Raw genomic sequence first — 27,960 nt, 5'->3', positions numbered from 1 at the left:
GGGTTTCCCTGGAGGCTCAGATGGTAAAGAATCTGCCTGCAGTGCGGCAGACCTGGCTTCGATCCCAGGGTTGGGAAGATCCTCTGGAGGAGGGCATGGCAACTCATTCCAGTACTCTTGCCTGGAGAATCCCCATGGACAGAGCAGCCTGGTTGGCCACAGTCCATGGGGTCACAAAGAGTCAGACACAACTGAGTGACTGAGCACCACGCAGCACAACATCACTAAGATCCCTATGAGATGATGGACTGTATTTAATGTGGTTATTCACGCACACGTCTGTCCTGCCAGTTTACCTACAAGCTCAACATGGCCCACTGTTCCATATCTCACCAGAAACACACTGTCCCTATAACCAAGCACAGATTTATCGGGGTAGTTTTCTTCTAACTCTTGCCAAAATTTGTTGATCATCTCCTGATCTGCCACTCCAAAATTTTAACAGAGCTAGTTTATTTTCTTCCACTTCGGTTTCTTTTTCTTTTTTTTTTTTCATATATAAACTTTATTCCATTTGATAATACAAAACTTTAAACTTAAAGAAAAAAGTGAAAATATGCACCTTTTACAAGTCAAAAAGCAAGTCTTAGCATTTGAATTGGTCTGCAAAAATTCCAAATACATTAGAGGTAACAAACTGTGCCACAGCAGGTCTAAAAAAAGTTGTACACAGTCCTTTTGAAAAAGTTAGAACTGTTTTTTAAGATTATTTGTATTTAAATTTACAGGCACTGACCAATTTACAAATATTTACACCAAAAACAACCTTAATAAACACTGTAGCTTTTTTAGCAGCCACCACTATTTCTTCTTGTGGAAAAGAAATACTAAAAAAGAAACCTTTACAAATGCTATGCTTTTATTTATTATAATTTTATGTCTTATCTAGAACATTTTATAGTGGCTTACTATCGACAACTTCCAGTTTAGATTACAATCCTATAATTACACACAGATAAAACTCTGAATCTATCAATAGGATATAATCTCAATTTTGATCTTTCAGTTTCTGTTGCTTCATATCACAGGAAAAATAAAAGCAAGAAAACGGGAAGTAAAGCAAAAGGGCATATTGCACTAAGCTATCATAAAGCAGAGAACTTAATCTTTTCGAAATGTCTACACTGAACCAATTCTTCCAAACAATTCCCTAACTGTTGTACAACAGAGTTAGTGCTCATATTACTAGTGCAAAATGTACTGCTGCTCAACACAAAATTTAAAGCAATCTTGAGTCCACCAAAGGCATGTGAGGTACTAATGAAATGCTATTACGTACACAACCAGAGTCTCCATCTTTCCTCATCAGTCAAGTGAGGGCTTAGGGCAACTGTCCAGTATTGCCTGCTTCTATAGTTCTTTCAATGAGATCAAAGATGTCATTTTGCTTCAAGTAACTGAATAACTGACTCAAACCTTCACTTCACTAGAACAGACTTAGGCAACAAACCATCTATTGAAGGTTCTACTTTAAGGATGTAGGAATCAGACCCTTTCCAGAAGTCCACATGTCTCTTCAGTGTTAGCATGTGGTACAATTAATTAAAGTTACAGCAAAAACCTTTTATTTGTTCAGATAATTCCCCCCAAAATATTTTATCTGATCTCCTGAAAATTTATGCCATAATGTTACTAATCAACAATGTAAACATTTTCAAAAATACATCTTTAAATCAAAGGGTTTTATTAGGAAACGTCATAATAAAATACGCACTCTTTATATAAGTATGTCTTAAGAATAAAACATGAAAACAAGAACAATTAAAAAGAAACCACGATGAAGGTAGACAAAACGTATTATGATGTAACTACTGTTCTTTATTAAGAAATAGAGGCCAGTTATCTTTTCAGGATAGCAGCTCTTAAAGGTAGTATACTGTTCAAATCTTTTCTGTTTTTCAATCTGTGCCATGACTTTAAAAACTGATCCTTGATCATATCAAACTTCTGTTTTTCATGCACAGCTCTTGCTGTATTTGTTCCATCAAAAGGTTCTTCTACACAGATGTATTTACTTCTCCATTCAATACCATCAGGCCTGGGAATGGCTTTGGCTTCACGAACTGAAATCATTTGACTATTCCAGTCAAATTCTGTAGCATAATATTTCAGAAAGCCCAGTAAGAGGTCCCCAAGGTTTGATTCATTCTTTGAGAGGTAAGGAGGAACATTACATGGCGTTTGATGTACAAGGTGCAACTGTACAGAAGGACTAAAAGATTCTGGGTAAATTTTTTGGATGGATGGAAGGATGGGTTCAGGTAAGGTTTGTAAATAGTGCAAAACCATCAGTACAAGACTATAGCTGCTTAAAGTACCACGACTGGTGTCATTTATATCATGGTGACTGGCCCACTTCTTAATCACCAGTACTAATGGACGAACTCGATTTTCAAGGTATGCATAAGTTCTGAGAAGGAATGTGTTTCTTATTCCAACAATATTGTTTACATTCAAGTCGAACTCCACACAACTGACTTTATCCCTGAACTTCACAATTGGCACTTTTGCTCGAATCAACTGAGGTCTCTCAATGTAACTAGAAAGTCTAGTACAGAAGTGTTTGTGGACTAAGGTGAGTATATGCCGTGCTTCAGTCTTCTGATTTACTGGTTCCTCTTTAACAACTAGACATAAGTCACCATCACTGCTCCGAGTACCAAATCCATTTAAAGACGACCCAACTAAAAAAAGTCTGCTTTGTGGAAATAACAGTTGAATTTCTCTCTGAAGTTCTGTTCGACAGAGTTCTTTCTTCTTTAAATCACTTACTTGGGGCTGACATGCTTCAAATAACTCCAGTATCTGCTGACTCAACTTATCTTTGGCTTCAGGCAGTGTGATTTCTCTAGGTTCTAAAATTGATATTTCTCGAAAAGGTGGAACACATCTGACTATATCTGGTACATAGTGTGTGTGAAACAATGGCGACATTGAGTATCTTCTTTCATCTGATAAAGGTACTATGTGGTTAACTATAGCTGGCTCTTGGTGGGGTGAATGAAAACGCTGCCGTTTACCATCAAGAGGAAGATTCTTTTCATCGCTTAATCTCTTCCTTCCTCGAAATAATGGGGAAGCTGAGGTCTGTATTGGACTGACATTTCCATATGTCAACTACTGTAATGACACAGCTCTAGACAAGTCTGCATTGTGAAAGCTGAATTGTGCATCTATAAGTTGCTGGTGTGAATAAAGACTTGGTGACAGGGCGAAGAAGTTATTCTGTTGTTGATGGTTTGGAGTGAAAGGCGGGCGACCCAAAATTGAGTTTGGGAACATGCTCTTGTTCACTAATAGAGAACATGTATTCTTCTACCTTAGCTCTTCACCACCCTTTGAAACCCCATGCAGAGTCCCGGGACACTCTTCCTCGTTTGGTCCTAGAAAGTGTCCTCGGGAAAGGACTGCGCAGGAGGGTCGGCCAGCACCCCCAGCCCAGGAGCTCCAGGGCCGGAGGAGTGACGGCCTGACGCGCTTGGTCCTAGCTTCCTCCCGAGCCAAAGGCCCACTTCGGTTTCTTGACATTTGCTACTTCCCTCTCAAATTTCAAAGAAGCCTTTATATATATATGTTTATATTATATATATATATATGTGTTTTTTTTTTCTCAGTGCAAAGTGAAATATTTGAGAGGAGAATCAGGGAACAAGAGGCCTACAAATCCAAAGTTGATTCCCCAAAGCAGGTATGAGAAGATATTAAAAGTATGACAGAGAAAAATGTCTATAATGTACCTCTTATGCTCTACATATACCTCTTATACCTTGTGTGTTTGTTCAGAAGACTGATTTTTTTTTTTTAACCAATAGTTTTGGATGAGATGGAAGCCCCATGAGAGCTGAACAGGTGAACCTTTGCTTTCATCGAGCTTTTGAAATTTATCTTTAATATTCTCATTTTTTATTTCCTTACTATTCTCTTTTATGAAACAGAAGGGTTAGATCAGATCCTTGGCTTTTGTAAAAGATTAGAGATTAGTTACAAAGAAGCAAAGATTAGGAAAAAGAGCAAAAGATATCCCCTGTCCTAAACTTGCACGTTCACCATTTCCAAACCTCTAGAAGAGGGTTTCCTGGCTTTGGCCTTGTCATCATTTGTTCTGGGGCTCTCTGACGCATTGTTAAGGTACTTAGCACTGTCACTGGCCTCTACTCTCTAGATGCTGGTGACACATCCTCCCTGTTGTAACAACAAAGGGTCCCCACTCCTGATTGGGAACGACTGCCCAAGAACCACAGGTCCCAAACTTCATGCTGAGGGGCACTGTAAAAGCTTTCAAAGGTGTCAAAGCAGATCTCAAATTTTCTATGAAAACACAGTGACATTTTTCTGACATCATAAAGCCTACTAATCTGAGTAGTTCACAGTTTAAACATTAAATTGCTATCCTACTTTGGATGACATTCAGTATTTGTGAATATGGATTTGAAGAATAACAATAATTTAAAAAATAAGTACTAAATAAAAATCAATGTAGAACAGGGAATGATATCCAATTTTATTGCAAGGTTTGAGAATCTGTTTAGTGGCCAATAGGTGGCCAAAATTTACAGCATTATTAGAATTCAGAATTTACAAAGCTGTTTAGATTTAAATACACAGTTAATTGAATTGTTGGCATTTCTTTAGACCGAGGAGTCATATGAACAAATAAGTGGGGTACAATACAGTGTACCATGAATCAAAAGACTTTTGAACCTCTGAGTGCCAACAGAGATGACCATGCATAGGAATCACTGAGTGTATATATTTTCTTTCCAATTGTAGTTGGTGTACAACATTGAACTTTTAAAATTTTTTTTGGTGGGAGGGAAATATTTGAAGGAGCTTGGGTACCATGATTTCTTTATCGGATCACGTGAAGATGAGTTGATGAAGCCGGTTGCAATTTTGTGATTATGATGGAGCTTGGGGACATTCTAATGGTGTTTGCAAAACATTATAATTGTTTGTTTATTTTAGTTTCATTAAATAATGCACCTGATGTAATAGACACCTTGGCCCATGACTTCCCCTACACACCCCAAACAGCACAATATTTGGCTTTGGATCCAATGAAGTATTTGTATAGTATAATAAAGGAATTTGAGGGGGGATCGGGATTGGGAATACATGTAAATCCATGGCTGATTCATATCAATGTATGACAAAACCCACTGGAAAAAAAAAAAAAAAAGAATGTAATTGAGGCATGAATCAGGAAAGGAGAGGTTTTTTTAACCCCAGGAAAAAAGTATGGGAAGAATGTATCAAGAAGAATGAGGAAAGAGAATCCCCTACAACTGAAAGGGGAAAAGAAATATTACAGATGCGTGTTGAATTAGAAAAGAAGACATTTCAATGCATACATGGAAAAGACAATGGTGACTTAACACAAGCGGTGGATGGGAAGAGAAAAGGATGTAAGAGAAGCATGTTAAAAAATGTTCACGTGCGTTAAGGAAGAAAGAATTAGAAAGAATCTGGAGAGTGTTGGAGAAGAAGTTTCTGGATCCTGGCTAAGCTAAATTTGATGCCATATTGCCCTATAGTAAGAAAGCTAAGACAAACAAATGCATGAAATTCCACCAATCAAGTATAGTAGCCACATTTCCAAAGGTGGCAGAAAAACATTTCCAATTCAACACACTCATTTGTAATGTTATCTTGCTACTTCTCATGTAGAAATGAAGCCAAATCCCCCTTGCCTTGAATCTATGATTACTATGAATAGTAGTAATGAATCTGTGATTCTAGATTCTATGAATCTTGAATCTATGATTACTTTATGATTACTTTGAATAGTAGATGCTAATGTTAATCCCTCAGTCATGTCCAAAACCCTTTGCAACCCCATGGACTGTAGTCCACCAGGGATCTCTGTCCATGGAATTCTCCAGGCAAGGATACTGGAGTGGGTGGCCATTCCCTTCTCCAGGGGATCTTCCTGACCAGGGATTAAACCTGGGTTTCCTGCACTGCAGGCAGATTTTTTTTTTTTTTTTACCATCTGAGCCACCAGGGAAGCCCAGACACTAGATGCCGACATGCTCGGCAGTGATGTAAATCCTATTCTGAGACTTCTGATTCTGGGCATTAAACAGCCCTGGAAACTTCTGCTTTTGTATTCCAGGGGCATTAGGCCATTATGTAAGAATCTGATTAAACAGAGATGGTCCTGCTAGAAGAAGATCAGCAAAGCCATATGAAGATGCCATGTGGGGAAAAATCAAGGGCCGGACCCACAGCCACAGCTGGACCCCTAGCCCGCAGCCAGGAGCGAGCCATCAGAGTGAGGACATTTTGGAAATGGAATTTCTAATCCTGGCTGGGCCACCCAGCTGATGGGATGTGGAGCAGAGTTGAGCTGTCCCTGCTGAGTCCTGACCAAACAGAAGAATTTGGGGCACATCAGTGACCTCAGTCACTCAGTGTTGCAATGTGTAAACTGAGGCTTCCGAGCCTCAACATCGCTCAGAGAGATTGGCCCAGTTCGCTGGCCTCTCACTTCCTTCACTCAGGGCTTCCCTGGTGGCTCAGATGGTAAGGGGTCTGACCACAGGGCTGGAGACCCGGGTTCAATCCCTGGGTCAGGAAAATCCCCCAGATGATTGAATGGCTACCCACTCCAGTATCCTTGCCTGGAGAATCCCATGGACAGAGGGGCCTGGTGAGCTAGAGGCCACGAGGTCGCAGAGAGTTGGACGTGACTGAGTGACTCACACTTTCACTTTTTTCACCTTCAACATCATTCAGAGAGATTTCCCAATTCACTGGTCTCTTGCCTCCTCCACTTGGTTTACCTAAGTGATTTTTAGTGAATAGACTTTATATCTGTCAGGGCCCAGACAAGAAAAAAGAAACCAGCTCAGAAATTTTAAACAAGGAAATTCAATACTGGGATCTCTTATACCCAAGATGGGAGAATGAGAAGCCTTAAGAGAGATAACCTAGCTGTTGATAAACACTGGAGCTCTGCTGTTATTCTTGGAGTTGATAGAGTAACGTAAAGAAGGATCCAGAATCCAGAAGCTAGAACCATCTTATGGAGACTATTTTGTGGAAGTTAGGACCCTAGAGGGTGGGCTGACCAGCAGGCAGTGGAGCCACAGGAAAGAGGTTTCTTTCCTTGCCTGTTCTTCTTGAGTCTCTTTCATTTTTCACTGGACTGACACAGGACTGCCGTGACCGCTGAGCTGCAAACCAGATCTGAGTGGCACGCATCTTGTTGTATGCAGAGTTACGCCCTCTGAGACAAGAAAGGCTCTGATACAGTTTCATAATCATTTGTTAGACCTTCTCTTGTGCTGAAGCTTCAGTCCATGTACAGATTCACTCCTGGTGAAGCTGACTGTTGGGCACACTGCCCAGGTACATTTGAAATGCACTTTAACTGTGCTGACCTCAACAAGCTAGAGCGACTGTTGTAAGGATGGGGGAAAGGATAGGAGTTCGCACAAGTGGGGTCCCCATAATGTGCAATCACAGTTGAGGAAAAGGAAAGGATGGGGATCCCTAAAGCCAGTCATTTCATTCTTTATTTTCCCAACTTTTTCTGTCTAATTAAAGCTCTGACATCTTCCTATATACCCCCATTGACTAAATCCCAAGGTGTAGATTTTTTAAAAATTTTGATTCCTATGGTATGCACTTAAGTGCAAGTCAGAAGAGATGGTATGAGAACATAATATGAGTGACATCACACTATTTTGTGAGGAGTTGTCCTCTTTCTTTTTCAAAACTGCGTGGGCAGCTGCAGGTAGACAACCAGAATAAAGAGATTTAAAATCTTAGACGAGAACCCATAGTGTATGTAGCAGGAACATGCTGAAAGCAAACTTGCAAACCCTTTACTCCTTAACTGTAGTCATTAGAATGTACCTCATGGTTGGTTATTGTTATTTTTATGTGCCACCCTTAATATGTAGTAATCACTTTACACAAATATAGATAGATCAATATGAAGATCCTTTTCAAACAATTCACTGCATCAGTCTAAAGTCTATTAGAATATCAGAATCTTTCAGAATATGTGAGGAACTTCATCAACGGATTACAGTGGCAAAAGGAAATAGAAAAGTTATAAATAAAAAAATGAAAGTGCAAATGTCAAACAACGGTATCAGTTGCCTTATTAAGACATACTTGATTGATTTGGAGCAACTCCTGCATTATCCTTGTTTTATATTTTGGTGATTTTTAAGAGCAAATCTTTGGATCAAGAAACATTGTAGGAAGTTTTTGTTGAAAAATTATTCTCTCATCAAAAATAAATAAATAAATAAAGCTCTTACTCTCACATTTATTTCAAAATTAAAATTTGCCTTGGGAGAATTTCCTGGCAGTCTAGTGGTTAAGAATCTGCCTTCCAAAGCAGGGCACTCGGGTTCAACCCCTGGTCAAGGAACTAAGACCCCACACACCGCAGGGCAACTAAGTCCCTGCCCTGCAATTAAGACTCAATAGTCATAACTAATTAACTAAAAACTTTGCCTTGGTCTCTAGGAGCACCCACCACTGAGACCAGGAGAGTCAGGAGGGAAGTGAGAGAAAACCCAGGCATGGAATGGTACTTGACAGAGGTCATGTGTAGACATATTGGGGCCAAAATACTGGTCCGCGGCCTCTGAGAACTTGATTGTGCCTGATCCCAGGCTGAAGAGAAAGCACCCACCACTTCCTCCCCATCACTCTGCTACCTTCCTCCCACTTCAGACTTCTTTGTTTCTGAACAGGGTGAGACTGTTGACCTTGGACAGATCAATCTCCACAACTAGGAACAGATATTAAAGCCTCATTCGGAAACCATAAACAAGACAGTCCGTCTCTTCCCTGGTTCTCCTTCCTTTCTTATTGTGTTGTTACACAGCAGGGACTGTGGAAGAAATGACCAAAAGGAGCATCTAAAATTCTCTACTTCTGTTGGTCTTATGAAAAAATGAGGACTTGCTCACGAAAGAAATCCTACGGACAACTCAGGACAGTAAAAACGAAAAGCATCCTTCCTGACATCTTTGTCTCCATCAAGCACACCAGGACGTCTTATCCCTATAGTAACCACCACTGCCCTTCCCCGACTCGAGTACAAATGACACGACTGCAAATCAGAAGCCTCTGGGTCCAGGGAATCAGGAGCTTATCTCCCAAAGGGAAATATCGATGGCTACTGAAATATCTTTAATTTTATGAATTTCAAAGGGTACAGTACATATCAGCTTGAAATGGGTAGTTGATTTCACTTTTCTCAGCATTACAATACAAATACTGCTATGTTTTATAAGACAAATGATCTTTTGTGTTTTCACATTTCCAGTGTTGTGCTTTCCTGTATCAAATTGAAATTGTTTGATTATATCTTAATGCATTTAAAATAATGTCAATGATAAACATTCTTGGGTTTAAAAGATACAGTATTTTCTGTTACTGACTAGATGGAAAACAGTGTAAATTATGATGTTATCAATCAATTAAAATATCCATATGCTCTGAAATTGGGAACTGAGATTCTTTTCAAGAATGTGTCCCCAAAATAGCTCATGGCAATTTCAATTTCAGTTTAATTGCAAAAACTCTAAAAGCAAACATATCTGTCAAATATAAAAGAAGTTAAAAATGTAAAGTGTTAAGTTTTATAGTAATCATTGCCAAAAAAGTAAGTGAAAAAATAATTCTCTCTACAAATGACTGGGGCTTGTTTATTCAGGTATTCCTAAATAGTCTAAAGTAATGCTATTAAAAATAATTCAAAGTATTTAAGGGCAATAGCCTGACTTGGTAGGGAGAATTGCTGAGTTACTTTTAGCTTTCCAGTCATTTGGGCTTCAACTTAAGCAGGATTAACAGTATCACTGGAAAACTAATTTCAAGGTCTGGACCTTTTTTTTTTTTTTTTCCCCTAAGTATGACAGTTTATTTTTAAAGTGCTATTTCTCCAAGAGAAAAAAAAAATTCTGTATTTTACTGAAATACAGGTTTCATAAAAAGGCATACACACACAGGTATGAAAATAAATTTAGGGACTCTTTTTCAAAAAGTAAAGTTCTTGAATATATCTTAAAATGCGTCTTTCTTACACATGGTCTTCACTGCCATGTAGACTGCCCCTTGCATCTGCTGGAGCTGTCTGTGGGGGCTGGACTATCAGAAGGTCACCCTCAAACCTTAACGACGTGTGAGCATCACTCCCCTGGAGTTTGCAATGTGCTCCAGATATACCCCTATATCTCTGCTGATTTGGTCAAAAGTTGTGTTAGAAGTGAAAAGTCAGAGCTTAATAGCCCAATGACTTTATGCATTCAACTTAACTACTAATTTCTCTATGGTTGAATTTTGTTTGCTAAGATTTAAGAGCACAACTTCGTTTTGTCTTGGACATGGGTAAACATGTAAAAGAGTGACAACGTCTGTGACTCCTGTGCCGAATTTTGGGTTTCCCAGGTGGCGTTGGTGGTAAAGAACCCTCCGGCAACGCAGGAGATGTAAGAGACACGGGTTCAATCCCTGGGTAGGGAAGGTTCCCTGGAGGAGGGCATGGCAACCCACTCCAGTATTCTTGCCTGAAGAATCCCATGAACAGAGAAGCCTGGTGGGTTACAGTTCCTAGGGTCACAAACAGTTGGATACAACTGAAATGACTTAGCACATGTGAAATTTTAAGTGGAAGAGGCAAAATAATTCAGGATATAAAAGATCATCTACCTATATGCTGCTAAAAGATTCATGACCTCACCTTCCAATGATTCAGGAGATGTGATTTAATCATGTCCTTGAAAGAGTGACATGCTTCATGCCTGGAGTGTGTGTGCCATCCATTTAAATAAGTTCACTCACAAATTACTGCAAGAGACTGGAAAAAAGATTTTTTTCCACCAACTCATAGTATACAGTACAATACATATTTATTTATTTATTTATTAAGCTTTGGTTTATCTACTTACCCTATTTTCCGTGAAAATAATAGATATCATTAACTATGATTTGACCAGTTTTTTTTTTTAATTTTTTTTATTAGTTGGAGACTAATTACTTCACAACATTTCAGTGGGTTTTGTCATACCATTCATATCATTCATTGATATGAATCAGCCATAGAGTCACACGTATTCCCCATCCCAATCCCCCCTCCCACCTCCCTCTCCACCCGATTCCTCTGGGTCTTCCCAGTGCACCAGGCCCGAGCACTTGTCTCATGCATCGCACCTGGGCTGGTGATCTGTTTCACCATAGATAATATACATGCTGTTCTTTCGAAACATCCCACCCTCGCCTTCTCCCACAGAGTCCAAAAGTCTGTTCTGTACATTTGTGTCTCTTTTTCTGCTTTGCATATAGGGTTATCATTACCATCTTTCTAAATTCCATATATATGCGTTAGTATACTGTAATGGTCTTTATCTTTCTGGCTTACTTCACTCTGTATAATGGGCTCCAGTTTCATCCATCTCATTAGAACTGATTCAAATGAATTCTTTTTAACGGCTGAGTAATATTCCATGGTGTATATGTACCACAGCTTCCTTATCCATTCATCTGCTGATGGACACCTAGGTTGCTTCCATGTCCTGGCTATTATAAACAGTGCTGCGATGAACACTGGGGTGCACGTGTCTCTTTCAGATCTGGTTTCCTCAGTGTGTATGCCCAGAAGTGGGATTGCTGGGTCATATGGCAGTTCTGTTTCCAGTTTTTTAAGGAATCTCCACACTGTTCTCCATAGTGGCTGTACTAGTTTGCATTCCCACCAACAGTGTAAGAGGGTTCCCTTTTCTCCACACCCTCTCCAGCATTTATTGCTTATAGACTTTTGGATAGCAGCCATCCTGACTGGCGTGTAATGGTACCTCATTGTGGTTTTGATTTGCATTTCTCTGATAATGAGAGATGTTGAGCATCTTTTCATGTGTTTGTTAGCAATCTGTATGTCTTCTTTGGAGAATGTCTGTTTAGTTCTTTGGCCCATTTTTTGACTGGGTCATTTATTTTTCTGGAATTGAGCTTCAGGAGTTGCTTGTACATTTTTGAGATTAATCCTCTGTCTGTTTCTTCATTTGCTATTATTTTCTCCCAATCTGAGGGCTGTCTTTTCACCTTACTTATAGTTTCTTTTGTAGTGCAAAAGCTTTTAAGTTTCATTAGGTCCCATTTGTTTAGTTTTGCTTTTATTTCCAATATTCTGGGAGGTGGGTCATAGAGGATCTTGCTGTGATTTATGTCGGAGAGTGTTTTGCCTATGTTCTCCTCTAGGAGTTTTATAGTTTCTGGTCTTACATTTAGATCCTTAATCCATTTTGAGTTTATTTTTGTGTATGTTGTTAGAAAGTGTTCTAGTTTCATTCTTTTACAAGTGGTTGACCAGTTTTCCCAGCACCACTTGTTAAAGAGGTTGTCTTTTTTCCATTGTATATCCTTGCCTCCTTTGTCAAAGATAAGGTGTCCATAGGTTCGTGGATTTATCTCTGGGCTTTCTATTCTGTTCCATTGATCTATATTTCTGTCTTTGTGCCAGTACCATACTGTCTTGATGACTGTGGCTTTGTAGTAGAGTCTGAAGTCAGGCAGGTTGATTCCTCCAGTTCCATTCTTCTTTCTCAAGATTACTTTGGCTATTCGAGGTTTTTTGTATTTCCATACAAATTGTGAAATTCTTTGGTCTAGTTCTGTGAAAAATACCATTGGTAGCTTGATAGGGATTGCATTGAATCTATAGACTGCTTTGGGTAGAATAGCCATTTTGACAATATTGATTCTTCCAATCCATGAACACGGTATGTTTCTCCATCTGTTTGTGTCCTCTTTGATTTCTTTCATCAGTGTTTTATAGTTTTCTATGTATAGGTCTTTTGTTTCTTTAGGTAGATATACTCCTAAGTATTTTATTCTTTTTGTTGCAATGGTGAATGGTATTGTTTCCTTAATTTCTCTTTCTGTTTTTTCATTGTTAGTATATAGGAATGCAAGGGATTTCTGTGTGTTAATTTTATAACACACTATATTCATTGATTAGCTCTAGTAATTTTCTGGTAGACTCTTTAGGGTTTTCTATGTAGAGGATCATGTCATCTGCAAACAGTGAGAGTTTCACTTCTTCTTTTCCTATCTGGATTCCTTTTACTTCTTTTTCTGCCATGATTGCTGTGGCCAAAACTTCCAACACTATGTTGAATAGTAGTGGTGAGAGTGGGTACCCTTGTCTTGTTCCTGATTTCAGGGGAAATGCTTTCAATTTTTCACCATTGAGGGTGATGCTTGCTGTGGGTTTGTCATATATAGCTTTTATTATGTTGAGGTATGTTCCTTCTATTCCTGCTTTCTGGAGAGTTTTAATCATAAATGAGTGTTGAATTTTGTCAAAGGCTTTCTCTGCATCTATTGAGATAATCATATGATTTTTATCTTTCAATTTGTTAATGTGCTGTATTACATTGATTGATTTGCAGATATTAAAGAATCCTTGCATTCCTGGGATAAAGCCCACTTGGTCATGGTGTATGATTTTTTTAATATGTTGTTGGATTCTGTTTGGTAGAATTTTGTTAAGAATTTTTGCATCTATGTTCATCAGTGATATTGGCCTGTAGTTTTCTTTTTTTGTGGCATCTTTATCTCGTTTTGCAATTAGGGTGATGGTGGCCTCATAGAATGAGTCTGGAAGCTTACCTTCATCTGCAATTTTCTGGAAGAGTTTGAGTAAGATAGGTGTTAGCTCTTCTCTAAATTTTTGGTAGAATTCAGCTGTGAAGCCATCTGGTCCTGGGCTTTTGTTTGCTGGAAGATTTTTGATTACAGTTTCGATTTCCTTGCTTGTGATGGGTCTGTTAAGATCTTCTATTTCTTCCTGGTTCAGTTTTGGAAGGTTATACTTTTCTAAGAATTTGTCCATTTCATCCAAGTTGTCCATTTTATTGGCATAGAGCTGCTGGTAGTAGTCTCTTATGATCCTTTGTATTTCAGTGTTGTCTGTTGTGATCTCTCCATTTTCATTTCTAATTTTGTTAATTTGGTTCTTCTCTCTTTGTTTCTTAATGAGTCTTGCTAATGGTTTGTCAATTTTGTTTATTTTTTCAAAAAACCAGCTTTTAGCTTTGTTGATTTTTGCTATGGTCTCTTTAGTTTCTTTTGCATTTATTCCTGCCCTAATTTTTAAGATTTCTTTCCTTCTGCTAACCCTGGGGTTCTTCATTTCTTCCTTCTCTAATTGCTTTAGGTGTAGAGTTAGGTTATTTATTTGGCTTTTTTCTTGTTTCTTGATGTAAGCCTGTAATGCTATGAACCTTCCCCTTAGCACTGCTTTTACAGTATCCCATAGGTTTTGGGTTGTTGTGTTTTCATTTTCATTCATTTCTATGCATATTTTGATTTCTTTTTTGATTTCTTCTGTGATTTGTTGGTTATTCAGAAGTGTGTTATTTAGCCTCCATATGTTTGAATTTTTAACAATTTTTTTCCTGTAATTGAGATCTAATCTTACTGCACTGTGGTCAGAAAAGATGACTGGAAAGATTTCAATTTTGTTGAATTTCCCAAGACCAGATTTATGGCCCAGGATGTGATCTATTCTGGAGAAGGTTCCGTGTGCACTTGAGAAAAAGGTGAAGTTGATTGTTTTGGGGTGAAATGTCCTATAGATATCAATTAGGTCTAGCTTGTCCATTTTGTCATTCAAGGTTTGTGATTCCTTGTTAATTTTCTGTTTAGTTGATCTATCCATAGTTGTGAGTGGGGTATTAAAGTCTCCCACTATTATTGTGTTACTATTAATTTCCTCTTTCATACTCGTTAGTGTTTGCCGCACATATTGTGGTGCTCCTATGTTGGGTGCATATATATTTATAATTGTTATATCTTCTTGCATTAATCCTTTGATCATTATGTAGTGTCCTTTGTCTCTTTTCACATCCTTTATTTGAAAGTCTATTTTATCTGATATGAGTATTGCGACTCCTGCTTTCTTTTGGTCTCCATTTGCATGAAATATTTTTTTCCAGCCCTTCACTTTTAGTCTGTATGTGTCTCTTGTTTTGAGGTGGGTCTCTTGTAGATAGCATATATAGGGGTCTTGTTTTTGTATCCATTCAGCCAATCTTTGTCTTTTGCTTGGGGCATTCAACCCATTTACATTTAAGGTAATTATTGATAGGTGTGGTCCCGTTGCCATTTACTTTGTTGTTTTGGGTTCACGTTTATACAGCCTTTTGTGTTTCCTGTCTAGAGAAGATCCTTTAGCATTTGTTGAAGAGCTGGTTTGGTGGTGCTGAATTCTCTCAGCTTTTGCTTGTCTGTGAAGCTTTTGAATTCTCCTTCATATCTGAATGAGATCCTTGCTGGGTACAGTAATCTAGGTTGTAGGTTATTCTCTTTCATTACTTTCAGTATGTCCTGCCATTCCCTTCTGGCCTGGAGGGTTTCTATTGATAGATCAGCTGTTATCCTTATGGGAATCCCTTTGTGTGTTATTTGTTGTTTCTCCCTTGGTGCTTTTAGTATTTGTTCTTTGTGTTTGATCTTTGTTAATTTGATTAATATGTGTCTTGGGGTGTTTTGCCTTGGGTTTATCCTGTTTGGGACTCTCTGGGTTTCTTGGACTTGGGTGGCTATTTCCTTCCCCATTTTAGGGAAGTTTTCAGCTATTATCTCCTCGAGTATTTTCTCATGGCCTTTCTTTTTGTCTTCTTCTTCTGGGACTCCTATGATTCAAATGTTTGGGTGTTTCACATTGTCCCAGAGGTCCCTGAGGTCGTCCTCATTTCTTTTGATCCTTTTTTCTTTTTTCCTCTCTGCTTCATTTATTTCCACCATTTTATCTTCTACCTCACTTATCCTATCTTCTGTCTCCGTTATTCTACTCTTGCTTCCCTCCAGAGTGTTTTTGATCTCATTCATTGCATTATTCATTTTTAATTGACTCTTTTTTATTTCTTCTAGGTCTTTATTAAACATTTCTTGCATCTTTTCAATCTTTGTCTCCAGGCTATTTATCTGTAACTCCATTTTGTTTTCAAGATTTTGGATCATTTTTATTATCATTATTATAAATTCTTTTTCAGGTAGATTCCCTATCTCCTCCTTTTTTGTTTGACTTGGTGGGCATTTTTCATGTTCCTTTACCTCTTGGGTATTTCTCTGCCTTTTCATCTTGTTTAGATTGCTGTGTCTGGAGTGGGCTTTCTGTATTCTGGAGGTCTGTGGTTCCTTTTTATTGTGGAGGTTTTACCCAGTGGGTGGGGTTAGACGATTGGCTTGTCAAGGTTTCCTGGTTAGCGAAGCTTGTGTCAGTGTTCTGGTGCGTGGAACTTGATTTCTTCTCTTTGGAGAGCAATGGAGTGCCCAGTAATGAGTTTTGAGATGGGTCTATGTGTTAGGTGTGACCTTGGGCAGCCTGTATGTTGATGTTCAGGGCTATGTTCCTGCGTTGCTTGAGAATTTGTATGGTATGTCTTGCTCTAAAACTTATTGGCTCTTGGGTGGTGGTTGGTTTCAGTGTAGGTATGAAGGCTTTTGGACAGTCACTTATTACTTAAAGTTCCATGTAGTCAGGAGTTTTCTGGTGTTCTCAGGTTTTGGGCTTAAGTCTCCTGCCTCTGGATTTCAGTTTTATTCAGTAGTCTCAGGACTTCTCCAACTATACAGCACTGATAAGAAAACTTCTCGGTTAATGGCAAAAAGATTCTCCCCCATTAGGGACACCCAGAGAGGTTCACAGAGTTACATGAAGAAGAGGAGAGGGAGGAGGGAGATAGAGATGAGCAGGAGGAGAAAAAGGGGGACTCAAGAGGAGAGAGACAGATCTACGCAGTTGTCTGTTCCCAGAGTGTTCTCCGTAGCCCAGACACCCACCCCAGATTCACAGAATTGGATTGGGAAGAGAGGGGGAAATGAGGAAATAGAGGTGTTCTGAGGTAGAAAACAGAGAGTCAAGATTGGGAAAGAATAATCAACACACTCCTGAATAAAAATGGGAACTGAATATTGGATTCTTAAATGTTCACAAGTTATATACTGAAAAACAAAAATTAAAAATCTAGAGTAGAGGTTAGACTCTTAAAAATACTATATTAAAAACCAAAACCAAAATACACACAAAAAAACTTTAGAAATATACATGAAGTTCGGTTTAAAAATTGGGCTTCTTTTCTTTTTTTTTGTAAGGTTATAGTGTATTGAAAATGAAAATTAAGGAGTAGTAGAGGAGTACTAGAGGACTTTAAAAGAAATAAGAGAATAAGAAAAATAGAAAATAGAAGAGAAAATGAAAAAAAAAGAAGGAAATAAAAAGAAAGAAAGAAAAAAATTTTTTCCCTAATTAAAAAAATCATAAAAATCTATGAAAATGAAAGTTAAGGAGTAATGGGGGAGTAATAGGGAATTTTAAAGGAAAATAAAAGAGAAAAAATAAAGAAGAAAAAATTAAAAAAAATTTTTTTTCTTACTTAAAAAAAAAAAAAAAGTAGAAATATATCTAGGAATTTCTCTGGAGCTGTTGCGGTCAGTGTGGGTTTGGCTCAGTTTCAGATAGCTCCTCGTTCCAGCTTACGCTTCTCGATATCTACAGGCTCCTCTGGTGTAGACAATGTTTCCTACAGGGATTTTAGTCTGTTGCACCGGTCCCTTCTGAAGCGGTTCCCTTTGTTTATTTGGCTTCTGTTTGCCGGTCTCTTCAGAGCCTCATTTCCGCCCTGACACAGGCGGGCGGAGGTGGACTCTTATTCAGGTAGCTAGTTCCGTCGCTCTGCGGGGAGGGGCTGGCGCTGCAGGGAGAGGCTGGCGCTGCCGGGAGGGGCTGACGCCGCTTTCTCCGTCTGCGCTGCTCAGGCTCCCGGCTGTTCTATATGGAGCGCGCCCCGCGCTGCGCGAGGTTCCAGCCCTCGGGTGTTCCACAAAAGCGCGGAAGGAAAAGCTGCGCCTGCTCTCGGTGCCTTCCCCGTCAGAGCGGTCCAGGCAGCCAGGGGCTTGGTGGGCAAACTTTCCCCAGGTGTGGCGCGCCCACTCCCTTCCGCGGACCCAGTCTCAGTTTCCGCTGGCGCCAGTCGGGTGCGCGCGCCTTCTGCCCTCCGCGTCCCCAGCCCCAGTCCCCGCCCGCGCCGGTCGGGTGCCTGCGCCCTGTGTCTCGTCGCGACCCTCCCGGTGGGTGCCGACCGTCCAGAATCTCAGGAGGTCTTTGATTAGAAACTGGAGGCCTGTTTGCAGTGCGGCAGGGGATGCGGTCCTTGGGGCCGAGCCTGCCCCCTTCCCCTCCCCCCTGCCTCCTGCCTCCGGCGGGGCTGGGCCAGTCTGCAGCCTGCGAGCTCTTCTCTGGACTTTCTCGGTCCCTTTGTTCTGCCAACGGCCGGCAGTGTGTTGGGGCCGGTTAATTTTCTCTCTTTCTTTTGCTCTCCCACAGTTCAAGTTGGCAGCTCACAAAAGCTCCCTCCGATTGTCCTCAGGGCACTCAGGCCCGGCCCCTACCCCAAGCAATGCCGCCCGCTCCTCTCCGTGCAGCCCCCACTTGCTGGTGGCGGATGCGGGTGTCTGGGGTACTTTTCTGCTGGGAGTTGCTTTTAGGCTTGTAATATGTGGGTTTTATTTATTGTTTCCCTCCCAGTCAGGTTGCCCTCCGAGATTCAAACACTTCCCCCAGGCCCACCAGTGCGAGGGTTTCCCGGTGTCTGGAAACTTCCTCTATTAAGACTCCCTTCCCGGGACGGATCTCCGTCCTTAGCTCTTTTGTCTCAGTTTTTATCTTTTATATTTTATCCTACCTCTTTTCGAAGACAATGGGCAGCTTTTCTGGGCACCTGATGACCTCAGCTAGCGATCAGAAGTTGTTCTGTGAAGTTTGCTCTGCATTCAGTTATTCTTTTGATGAATTTGTAGGAGAGAACGTGGTCTCCCCGTCCTACTCCTCCGCCATATTGGCTCCTCCCTTGACCAGTTTTAAGAGCATAATATATTCATAGTTTTTCAAGCATGTCGGAAAAGTGGAGAAGGAAATGGCAACCGACTCCAGTATTCTTGCCTGGGAAATCCCATGGTCGGAGGAGCCTGGAGGGCTACAGTCCACGGGGATCGCAAAGAGTCAGACATGACTTAACAACTAAACAATAACAATATACTAGTTATATGATGTCCCCTTATTTCAAATAGGTTTGCATTTTTTTCTTATTTTAATAAAAATCCTTAACATGGCATACCACAACCAGTTCTAGGGTGCCTCAGTCATGTCTGACTCTTTGTGACCCCATGGACTGTAGCCCACTAGGCTCCTCTGACCATGGGACATTCCAGGTAAGAATACTGGAGTGGGTTGCCATTTCCTCCTCCAGGGGATCTTCCCAACCCAGGGATGGAACAACGTTTCCTGCATTTCAGGGAGATTCTTTACCTCTGAGCCACCTGGGAAGCAGGTATACATACATAATAGCTAAGAAAGCGGATTTATGTAGTGTTCTTCCAAAAATCTCCCATGTGTCATACACATCTATACATACATTTTTAGGACCTATTTCTTTACCATGAGGCTTCTGAAAATTTACCTAATGTATACACTGTAAGATCTGCAAAGTCTAGACATTCAGCAGACTCACGGCATGTCAAATCTGGGATAATTTCCCTTTGTGATTCCATCAACTGGAAAGTAACATGTTGTTTAGTCGCTAAGTTGCGTTCGACTCTTATAACCCCTATGGGCTGTAGCCTGCCAGGCTCCTCTGTCTGAGGGATTCTTCAGGCAAGAATATTGGAGTGGGTTGCCATTTCCTTCTCCGGAAAAGTAACATATAGAAGTATAACAGAAGCAACTTGCAACAGTACTGTGACTATAAATAAATCACTTATGGAACTGAAAACTGTGGGAAAATAATCCAAGTTTCTTTGACAGTAATTTAAGAAGGATTACTTCCTTTGCTATTCTGTAAGTACACATACACAAAAGAGTTTGCTGAAAACATAACTAGTGAGAAAACAAACAAGGTTAAAAGTAACAAGAAACAAAAATCACCATTCAGTAATCTCATTATCTTGAATCTCTATTCTTTATCTTAAAGGATATGCTTTGTAATGTTAGTAAATGTAACATAATCATTATAACTCTGAAATAAATAGGATCAATTTTTCAAAGCCTGACACAGTGATACGGATGCAAATTAAATAGACTTAAATATATATTGTCATGCTGAATTACAATGGAGCAATTAAAAAATCAGACCTTGCCCTTCGATTCACCTGGGGCAATTTAGTACATGAGAAAGGTTAATCCTGGGAAGATAGTCTAAACCCTCAGGAACAAATAATAACTGCTCCAGACTGACTACAATGATTAGTCGTATGTGATTTGTAATGAACACTCTATTCGATGCATTGCATGATGTCAGAATAATAGTTAATATCTATCAGTGATTGGTTTCCTGACCTCCCTTCAAATACTTAAAACCTGCCTCATAATTTGCTCTGCAGACATGCCCTTTAATCCCTTGTTTTGTTGAATAAAGTATTTTACTCAAAATGTGAACTACAAAGCACTTACTTGACAAGAATCACAAAAACAAGTAATGATTTAGGAATGATATTATATTTTCCTGGCTCTGTCCACTTCTGAATATCATCAATGTAAGGAAGATGTATGCCGACACAAAAATAAATTGCACGGCACTTGGCCCTTTTAGACTGCTAAAACAGACGATGAGTACTTCTTGTCTATGACAGTCTTGATCTGTGTGCTATTAAACACATGTCAAAACCTGGCTGAATTAAGTAATTTTTGTGAAAATAGGATAAGCAGTCTATCTAATTGCTTAAATATTGGCTTTCTACAGGCAATCAAGACAAGTACCAAAATGAGACATACTTGAATTGAATTATCTAATTTTCTTAAAAAGTCTCTTTTCCTGAGTAACATAGCAGAGCTATGCTCGCAGTTATTTAAAGATGTCATTAAAAAGCAATATATAACATTTAGGAAATTTGCAATAAAAAAAAATCCAATTTTTGTGGCCAAAACATAAGGTGAGACTTATGTTTCTGGTAAGCAAGAAAAATAAGGAGACAATGAACAGGTTGGGGAAATAGCATATAGGCCTGAGAGAGTTAAGCAGTCTTGATTATTCTTTAGCTGTTAAGACAAGCAAACACTTGTAGCTACACTTGTCCTTCACAAAGCTAATTACTTTCTGAATTCCACCTGGCATTCCTCTCCCTCTATTAGTTCAGTCACTCAGTCATGTCTGACTCTTTGGGGCGTCATGGTCTATAGCTTACCAGGCTCCTCTGTCCATGCTATTTCACAGGCAAGAATATTGGAGTGGGTTGCCATTTCCTTCTCCAGGGGATATTCCTAACCCAGGGATCAAACCCATGTCTCCTGCATTGCAGGCGGATTCTTTACCACTGAGCCACCCAGGAAGCCCCTCCTCCCCCTACACTCCTTTGTGGGATTCTGCATCTCAAGAGCAAGAAGGTCAAGACCAGGGACACCAACTTCACGGACACCAACCCAGCTGCTAAGTCGTCTGATGACAGCTGTAGCTGTTTTGAAACTTTGCAAAAGAAAAATAAAGCAAGACCTTCATGAGGACATAAAACCTCTCCTTATTCCCAAGACAGGGGGTGGAGTTTGGAATAGTTCTTGAGGCACTAGCCTGCCATGTATTCCCCTTTTCCAGGAAAAGATAAAAGCCATTTTTCTCCTTCCTCCAAAACTCTGTCTCTATTTCTTTTTGGTATTGATGCACAGAAAGCCAAGATTTTTGGCATCAAGTTCAGAAAGTGTCATATTGTGCCAATGTCAGTGCAGACAGACTTGTTTTAGATAAATCTAAGTGCAAATAAGATTCCTCTGACGGTGTTCCAAGCCCCTGTGTCAGTCAGGAGAAATCTGGCAGGTGGCAGTGGCCAAGAACATCCAAATTTAAGTGCCCTAAAACAACAGCAGTTTATTTTCTTGTTTGGGTTAGGCCATCATGCATTGGGCTGCCCTGGTGCTTCAGTGGTAAAGAATCCGCCTGCCAATACAGGAGACATAGGTTCTATCTCTGGGTCAGGAAGATCCCTTGGAGAAAGAAATGACAACCCACTCCAGTATTCTTGCCTGAACAATGCATGAACAGAGGAGCCTGGAGGGCTATGGTACAAAGGGTTGCAAAGAGTTGGACACGATTAAGCACAGCACATATATATTTTACCACAATAAAAAAGTAGAAAAAAAGAGATTACCTATGAATTGCTGGTGGGAATGTAAATTGATACAGTTACTATGGAAGAAGTCAATATGGAGATTTCTCAAAAAACTGGGAATAAAAGCACCATATGACCCAGAAATCCTGCTACTAGGCATATACCCTGAGGACACTAAAATTGAAAGACACATGTACCCCAATGTTCACTGCAGCACTATTTACCATAGCTAGGACATGGAAGCAACCTAGATGTTCATTAATAGATGAAAGGATAAAGAAGCTGTGGTACATATATATACAATGGAATATTAGTCATAAAAAGGAATGCATTTGAGTCAATTCTAATTAGGTGGATGAACCTAGAACTTATTATACAGAGTGAAGTAAGCCAGAAAGAGAATAAAGAAATATCATATAATAACACATATATATGGAATCTAGAAAGATGGTACTGATGAATTTATTTGCAGGGCAGCAATGGAGAAATAGACCTAGAGAACAGACTTATGGACATGGAGGGAGCGGAGGAGGGAGAGGTTGAGATGTATGGAGACAGTAATATGGAAACTTCCAAGACCATATGTGAAATGGAGAGTTAATGTGAATTTTCTGTATGACTCTAGGAACTCAAACAAGGACTCTATAATAATCTAGAAGGGTGGGATGGGGTGGCAGATGGGAGGGAGGTTTACGAAGGAGGGGATATATGCATACCTATGGCTGATTCCTGTTGATGTTTGACAGAAAGCAACAAAATTCTGTAAAACAATTATATTTCAATTAAAAAATAAACAAATTTTTAAAAAAAGATTACCTGTGATAGAAGCCCTGCACCAGACAACCATGGCCCTGTTCTATGGCTCCACCATGCCCAGCTGGGAGCAGCCTGAGTGAGTGAGGCCTCAGTGTGAACTCAGTGATGAAGCAGCCAGCTGTGTTTCTAAATTCATGGCTTGTGTTCTAGATGTAATATCTATCAGGGCATCTCTTTGGCCACCACCAAGAATTAATGTAGGATTGCGATGATCTGTGGACTGTAGCCCAACAGGCTCCTCTGTCCATGAGATTCTCCAGGCAAGAATACTGGAGTGGGTTGCCATGCCCTTCTCCAGGGGATCTTCCCAACCCATTTATTATGTAAGTTAAGTTTATGTGTTATAAATTACACAAGTATGCTTAAAAGAATGGAAGCTTTTGAATTGTGGTGCTGGAGAAGACTCTTGAAAGTCCCTTGGACAGCAAGGATATCAAACCAACCAATTCTAAAGGAAATCAACCCTGAACATTAATTGGAAGGACTGATTCTGAAGCTGAAGCTCCAATACTTTGGCCACCTGATGCAAAGAGCCGACTCATTGGAAAAGACATCGATGCTGGGGAAGACTGAAAGCAGGAGGAGATGAGGGTGACAGAGGATGAGATGATTGGATGGCATCACTGACTCAATGGACATGAGTTTGAGCAAATTCCGGGAGATAATGAAGGACAGGGAGGCCTGGTGTGCTACAGTTCATGGGGTCACAAAGAGTCAGACACGACTTAGTGACTGAACAACAAAATATGTTTACATGTCAAATTTTAAGTAATGTAAATTTCAAGTAAATATAAATCCCACGTTAACCTAGTAACTGGCAACTAAGTGACAGGAATAGATTACTAAGTGTTAATCTTCTGAGGTAAAATGAATTAGCTACTAAAGCCTCACTTTTCTTTTTTTTTTTTTTTTTTTTGCAGCTACAAACACTTGTCTTAGAGGAGAATTTAAATTTTTTCCGTGAATCCTTTTTCCAAGTATAAAGTGATTTTAAAATGGACATCTTTATTTTTCTCTCAACAATTATTCTTGAACACCTTTGGGAATCATTTGTTGGTGAAAGTTACTGGCCTTTCAACAAAATGTTTGAAATTTCATACAGAATCTACACTGTTTTTTTGCTTTAAAAATTTGCAATTCAAATGTTCACCCTTTGAGGTCTGTCTTTGTGATGACATATTCTATTGGCAAATGCCATAACCATATGTGACTGGAGAAAAAATGTAGTTTTTAATAAAAAAGGCTGAGCCTTCCTCTCTGGGTAATATCTTCAAGCTGTATGACTGAATAATAGGATAGGATAGGGAGAGATCTTCACAGATGGTTCCTCAAACCCTAATAAGCCTGAAATGTCATGGAATGTGGCTTTGTGCCTGATGCCTGAATGTCACTAAATATTTTGTTTGTTTTCCACACCATGTTATTTCTAGTAATCTATCTTGACTTCACCTTAAATCATACCGTAAGAAAAAAAGGATACTGGAAATACTAATTTAAGTAAACCCAGGAAGTTCTGTTATTTAAAAGCTTTGGCTAATCACCCAGACGGTAAGAAATGCTTACCCAGAAGAGACACATAGCTCTGGATTCCAAAACCCTCACCATCTTTGCTGATCCTGGGTCTACACAGTCTAAATGTGTAGAAATTCTGACAGCCTCTGCACTGAGCAGTGGAAGTCAGAAGACCCCCAAAGTGGGTGAGTTAGTCACTTTAAAGCAATCTTTTAATAATCTTAATACATTTCAGCAACTAAATTTAAAGTTTGGATACTGGTGTGTAAAGTAATAAGGGCTTCCATAGAGGGTCAGTGGTAAAGAATCCACCTGCAATGCAGAAGATGCTGGAGACATGGGTTTGATCCAAGGGGTTAGGAAGATCCCCTGGAGGAGCAAATGGCAACCCACTCCAATATTCGTGCCTGGGAAATCCCATGGTCAAAGTAGCCTGGCAGGCTACAGTCCATAATATAGCAAAGAATCAGACATGACTGAGTGACTGAGCATGCATGTATAAAGTAATAAACAAATATTTGTAAAAACTCCTTTTGGATAATAAGTATGTGTGTGTGTATTGGTATTACAGAAATGTAGTTTTGTATTTTAACCACAAAAACCACACATACATTGGGATTAGTACCACTTCAAGTGTCTCCTATGTAGCTGATTCCAGGAAAATAGTGGTCATTGAGACAGCTAAACTTTATGAGGCTCATAACATTAGTGGCCTAATGTTTTATTCTTTTTCTTGAAAAGATGCTCTAAAATTGCATGAGCTCCAGGCTCCCCAACCGAGACCACTTTGATAGTCACCATTTCTTCCTTGCTATGTTTTAAAAGGGCTTCCCAGGTGGCGCTGGTGGTAAAGAACCTGCCTGCTAATACAGGAGATGTAAGAGACACTGGTTTGATCCCTGGGTTGGAAAGATCCCTGGAGAAGGACATGGCAACCCACTCCAGTATTCTTGCCTGGAGAATCTCATGGACAGAGGAGGCTGGTCCATGGGGTCACAAAGAGTCAGACACGACTGAAGTGACAGCATGCATGCAGCACATGCTTTGAAAGCTTGCTAAACCTGTGGGCTTTAAAACCTTCCCCTGCTTTGTGATAGGAGGGTCAGGTAATACTTAGGGTTCATTCGCTCATGCAGCAAAAGCAAAACAACCAAATCTTAAGTCAACAGTTGTTGTTCAGTTGCTCAGTTGTGTCCGACTCTTTGCAACCCCATGGACTGCAGCACGCCAGGCTTCCCTGTCCATCTGGAGTTTGCTCAAACTCATGTCCATTGAGTTGGTGATACCATCCAACCATCTCATCCTCTGTTGCCCCCTTCTCCTCTTGCCCAAATCAGCAGTGGGGCAAGCCCAAAAGAAACCCAACTTATACCATGAAACTATTAATAGTTACTGCAATTTGTGATACCATTATCTCTGAAGGCAGGGGTGAAAACAGAGCCAAGATTGGAAAGGTGGGTTGAAGCTTCTCCTTTGTAAGAAACTAGCTCCCTGCTAGTCCTCCCCAGAATAGGAAATATCTTTTTCCTACACTGAGAATTTTATTCCATGAGTGTCTGTCCATAGGAGACATATCTTTCTCTTCAGTGGGCTGTGGGTCCTTTCTACAAGAAACAGCATCCTCAGGCAAGTTTAGAATTTAACCATAATTGCCTGATTTGGACTTTTAGTCCTCATCTTCCTAGGGTTGTCTGAGCACAGTCATGACTCATAGATTTTTTTTTTTCCCCATAGTGATTCAGTTCAGCTCAGTCGTGTTGGACTCTTTGCGACCCCATGGACTGTAGCACACCAGGCCTTCCTGTCCATCACCAACTCCTGGAGCTTGCTCAAACTCAAGTCCATCGATGCCATCCAACCATCCACAGTGATACTGATTTATGAAGAGAACTTCTGTAGGATCACTTTTCTGCCAAAGAGTTACTATCAAATTAACTGAAAATGAGAAAATATCCATGTAATGCTGCAAATTCCTATGAACCACCCTCTGAATACTTTTATCATGAGCCATACAATATATTCAATCCCATCCTCCAAATAAAAATGATACTAATGCTAAGGATATTTGATGAAATGCATAAATATCCCAAACCACAATCCTTTCCCTGTCATATTTTACAGATCACTAAGCTACCCACTCATGTTTTACAGCAATAAGTATATAGTTTTTAATTGCATAATTGAAATAATTATAGGATTTATCCCATTAATATTCCTGTTCAGTTCGGTTCAGTTCAGTTGCTCAGTCATGTCCAACTCTTTGCGACCCCATGAACCGCAGCACGCCAGGCCTCCCTGTCCATCACCAAATCCCAGAGTCCACCCAAGCCCATGTCCATCGAGTTGGTGATGCCATCCAACCATCTCATCCTCTGTCATCCCCTTCTCCTCCTGCCCTCAATCTTTCCCAGCATCAGGGTCTTTTCCAATGAGTCAGCTCTTCACATCAGGTGTCCAAAGTGTTGGAGTTTCAGCTTCAGCATCAGTCCTTACAATGAACACCCAGGACTCATCTCATTTAGGATGGACTGGTTGGATCTCCTTGCAGTCCAAGGGGCTCTCAAGAGTCTTCTCCAACACCTCTGTTCAAAAGCATCAATTCTTTGGTGCTCAGCTTTCTTTATAGTCCAACTCTCACATCCATACATGGCCACTGAAAAAACCATAACCTTGACTAGATGGACCTTTGTTGGCAAAGTAATGTCTCTGCTTTTAAATATGCTGTCTAGGTTGGTCATAACTTTCCTTCCAAGGAGTAAATGTCTTTTAAGTGCATGGCTTCAGTCCCCATCTGCAGTGATTTTGGAGCCCCAGAAAATAAATCAGCCAATGTTTCCACTGTTTCCCCATTTATTTGCCACGAAGTGATGGGACCGGATGCCATGATCTTAGTGTTCTGAATGTTGAGCTTTAAGCCAACTTTTTCACTCTCCTCTTTCACCTTCGTCAAGAGGCTCTTTAGTTCTTCTTCAGTTTCTGCCATAAGGGTGGTGTTATCTGCATATCTGAGGTTATTGATATTTCTCCTGGCAATCTTGATTCCAGCTTGTGCTTTCTCCAGCCTAAGGTTTCTCATGATGTACTCTTATTCCTGTATCAACTATTATTTCTAAAGCTTAACTCCCAAATTTAGTGCCATTTTTTGGTACCCAAACCTTCTAGACTATTTTTAGAAGCTTATGCACAAGTGCCTCTGGCTAAATGATTTGACTTTCCTGTATTTTAGTCATCCAGATAATGGTAAGAAAATCTACCCTTCAGTGAAAAAAAAAAAAAAAAGATAGTTTAGCCTGGTGCATTTTAATGTGTCTCTACAACTGAGCTTCTGGGAGAAAAATCCCCTAACTCCTCTTGGCGCTTCTTTGGTAGCTCAGATGGTAAAGAATCTGATTGTGATTCAGGACACCTGGGTTTGATCCCTGGGTCAGGAAGATCCCCTGGAGGAGGGCATGGCAACCCACTCCAGTATTCTTGACTGGAGAATCCCATGGACAGAGGAGTGTGGCA

General features: G+C 40.0%; 1 protein-coding gene across 1 annotated transcript; it reads right to left on the bottom strand.

The window, feature by feature from the left end:
* Positions 1 to 1,783: 1,783 nt before the first annotated feature.
* LOC133046501 (poly(A) RNA polymerase GLD2-like) lies at positions 1,784 to 3,476 on the bottom strand. The gene has a single exon (XM_061129338.1). The coding sequence runs from the start codon at positions 2,932 to 2,934 to the stop codon at positions 1,840 to 1,842; it is 1,095 nt and encodes a 364-aa protein (XP_060985321.1). The 5' UTR covers positions 2,935 to 3,476; the 3' UTR covers positions 1,784 to 1,839.
* Between the last annotated feature and the right edge of the window lie 24,484 nt (positions 3,477 to 27,960).

The sequence above is a fragment of the Dama dama genome, chromosome 25 (genome assembly GCF_033118175.1).
Source record: "Dama dama isolate Ldn47 chromosome 25, ASM3311817v1, whole genome shotgun sequence".
Lineage (NCBI taxonomy): Eukaryota > Metazoa > Chordata > Mammalia > Artiodactyla > Cervidae > Dama > Dama dama.
The sequence above is the reverse complement of the archived record's forward strand: the minus strand, read 5'-3'. Positions and strand labels throughout refer to the sequence as shown.

Bases quoted from the DNA above. Each gene is read 5' to 3' on its own strand.
- LOC133046501 (XM_061129338.1), bottom strand. From the start codon at position 2,934: ATGTCGCCATTGTTTCACACACACTATGTACCAGATATAGTCAGATGT.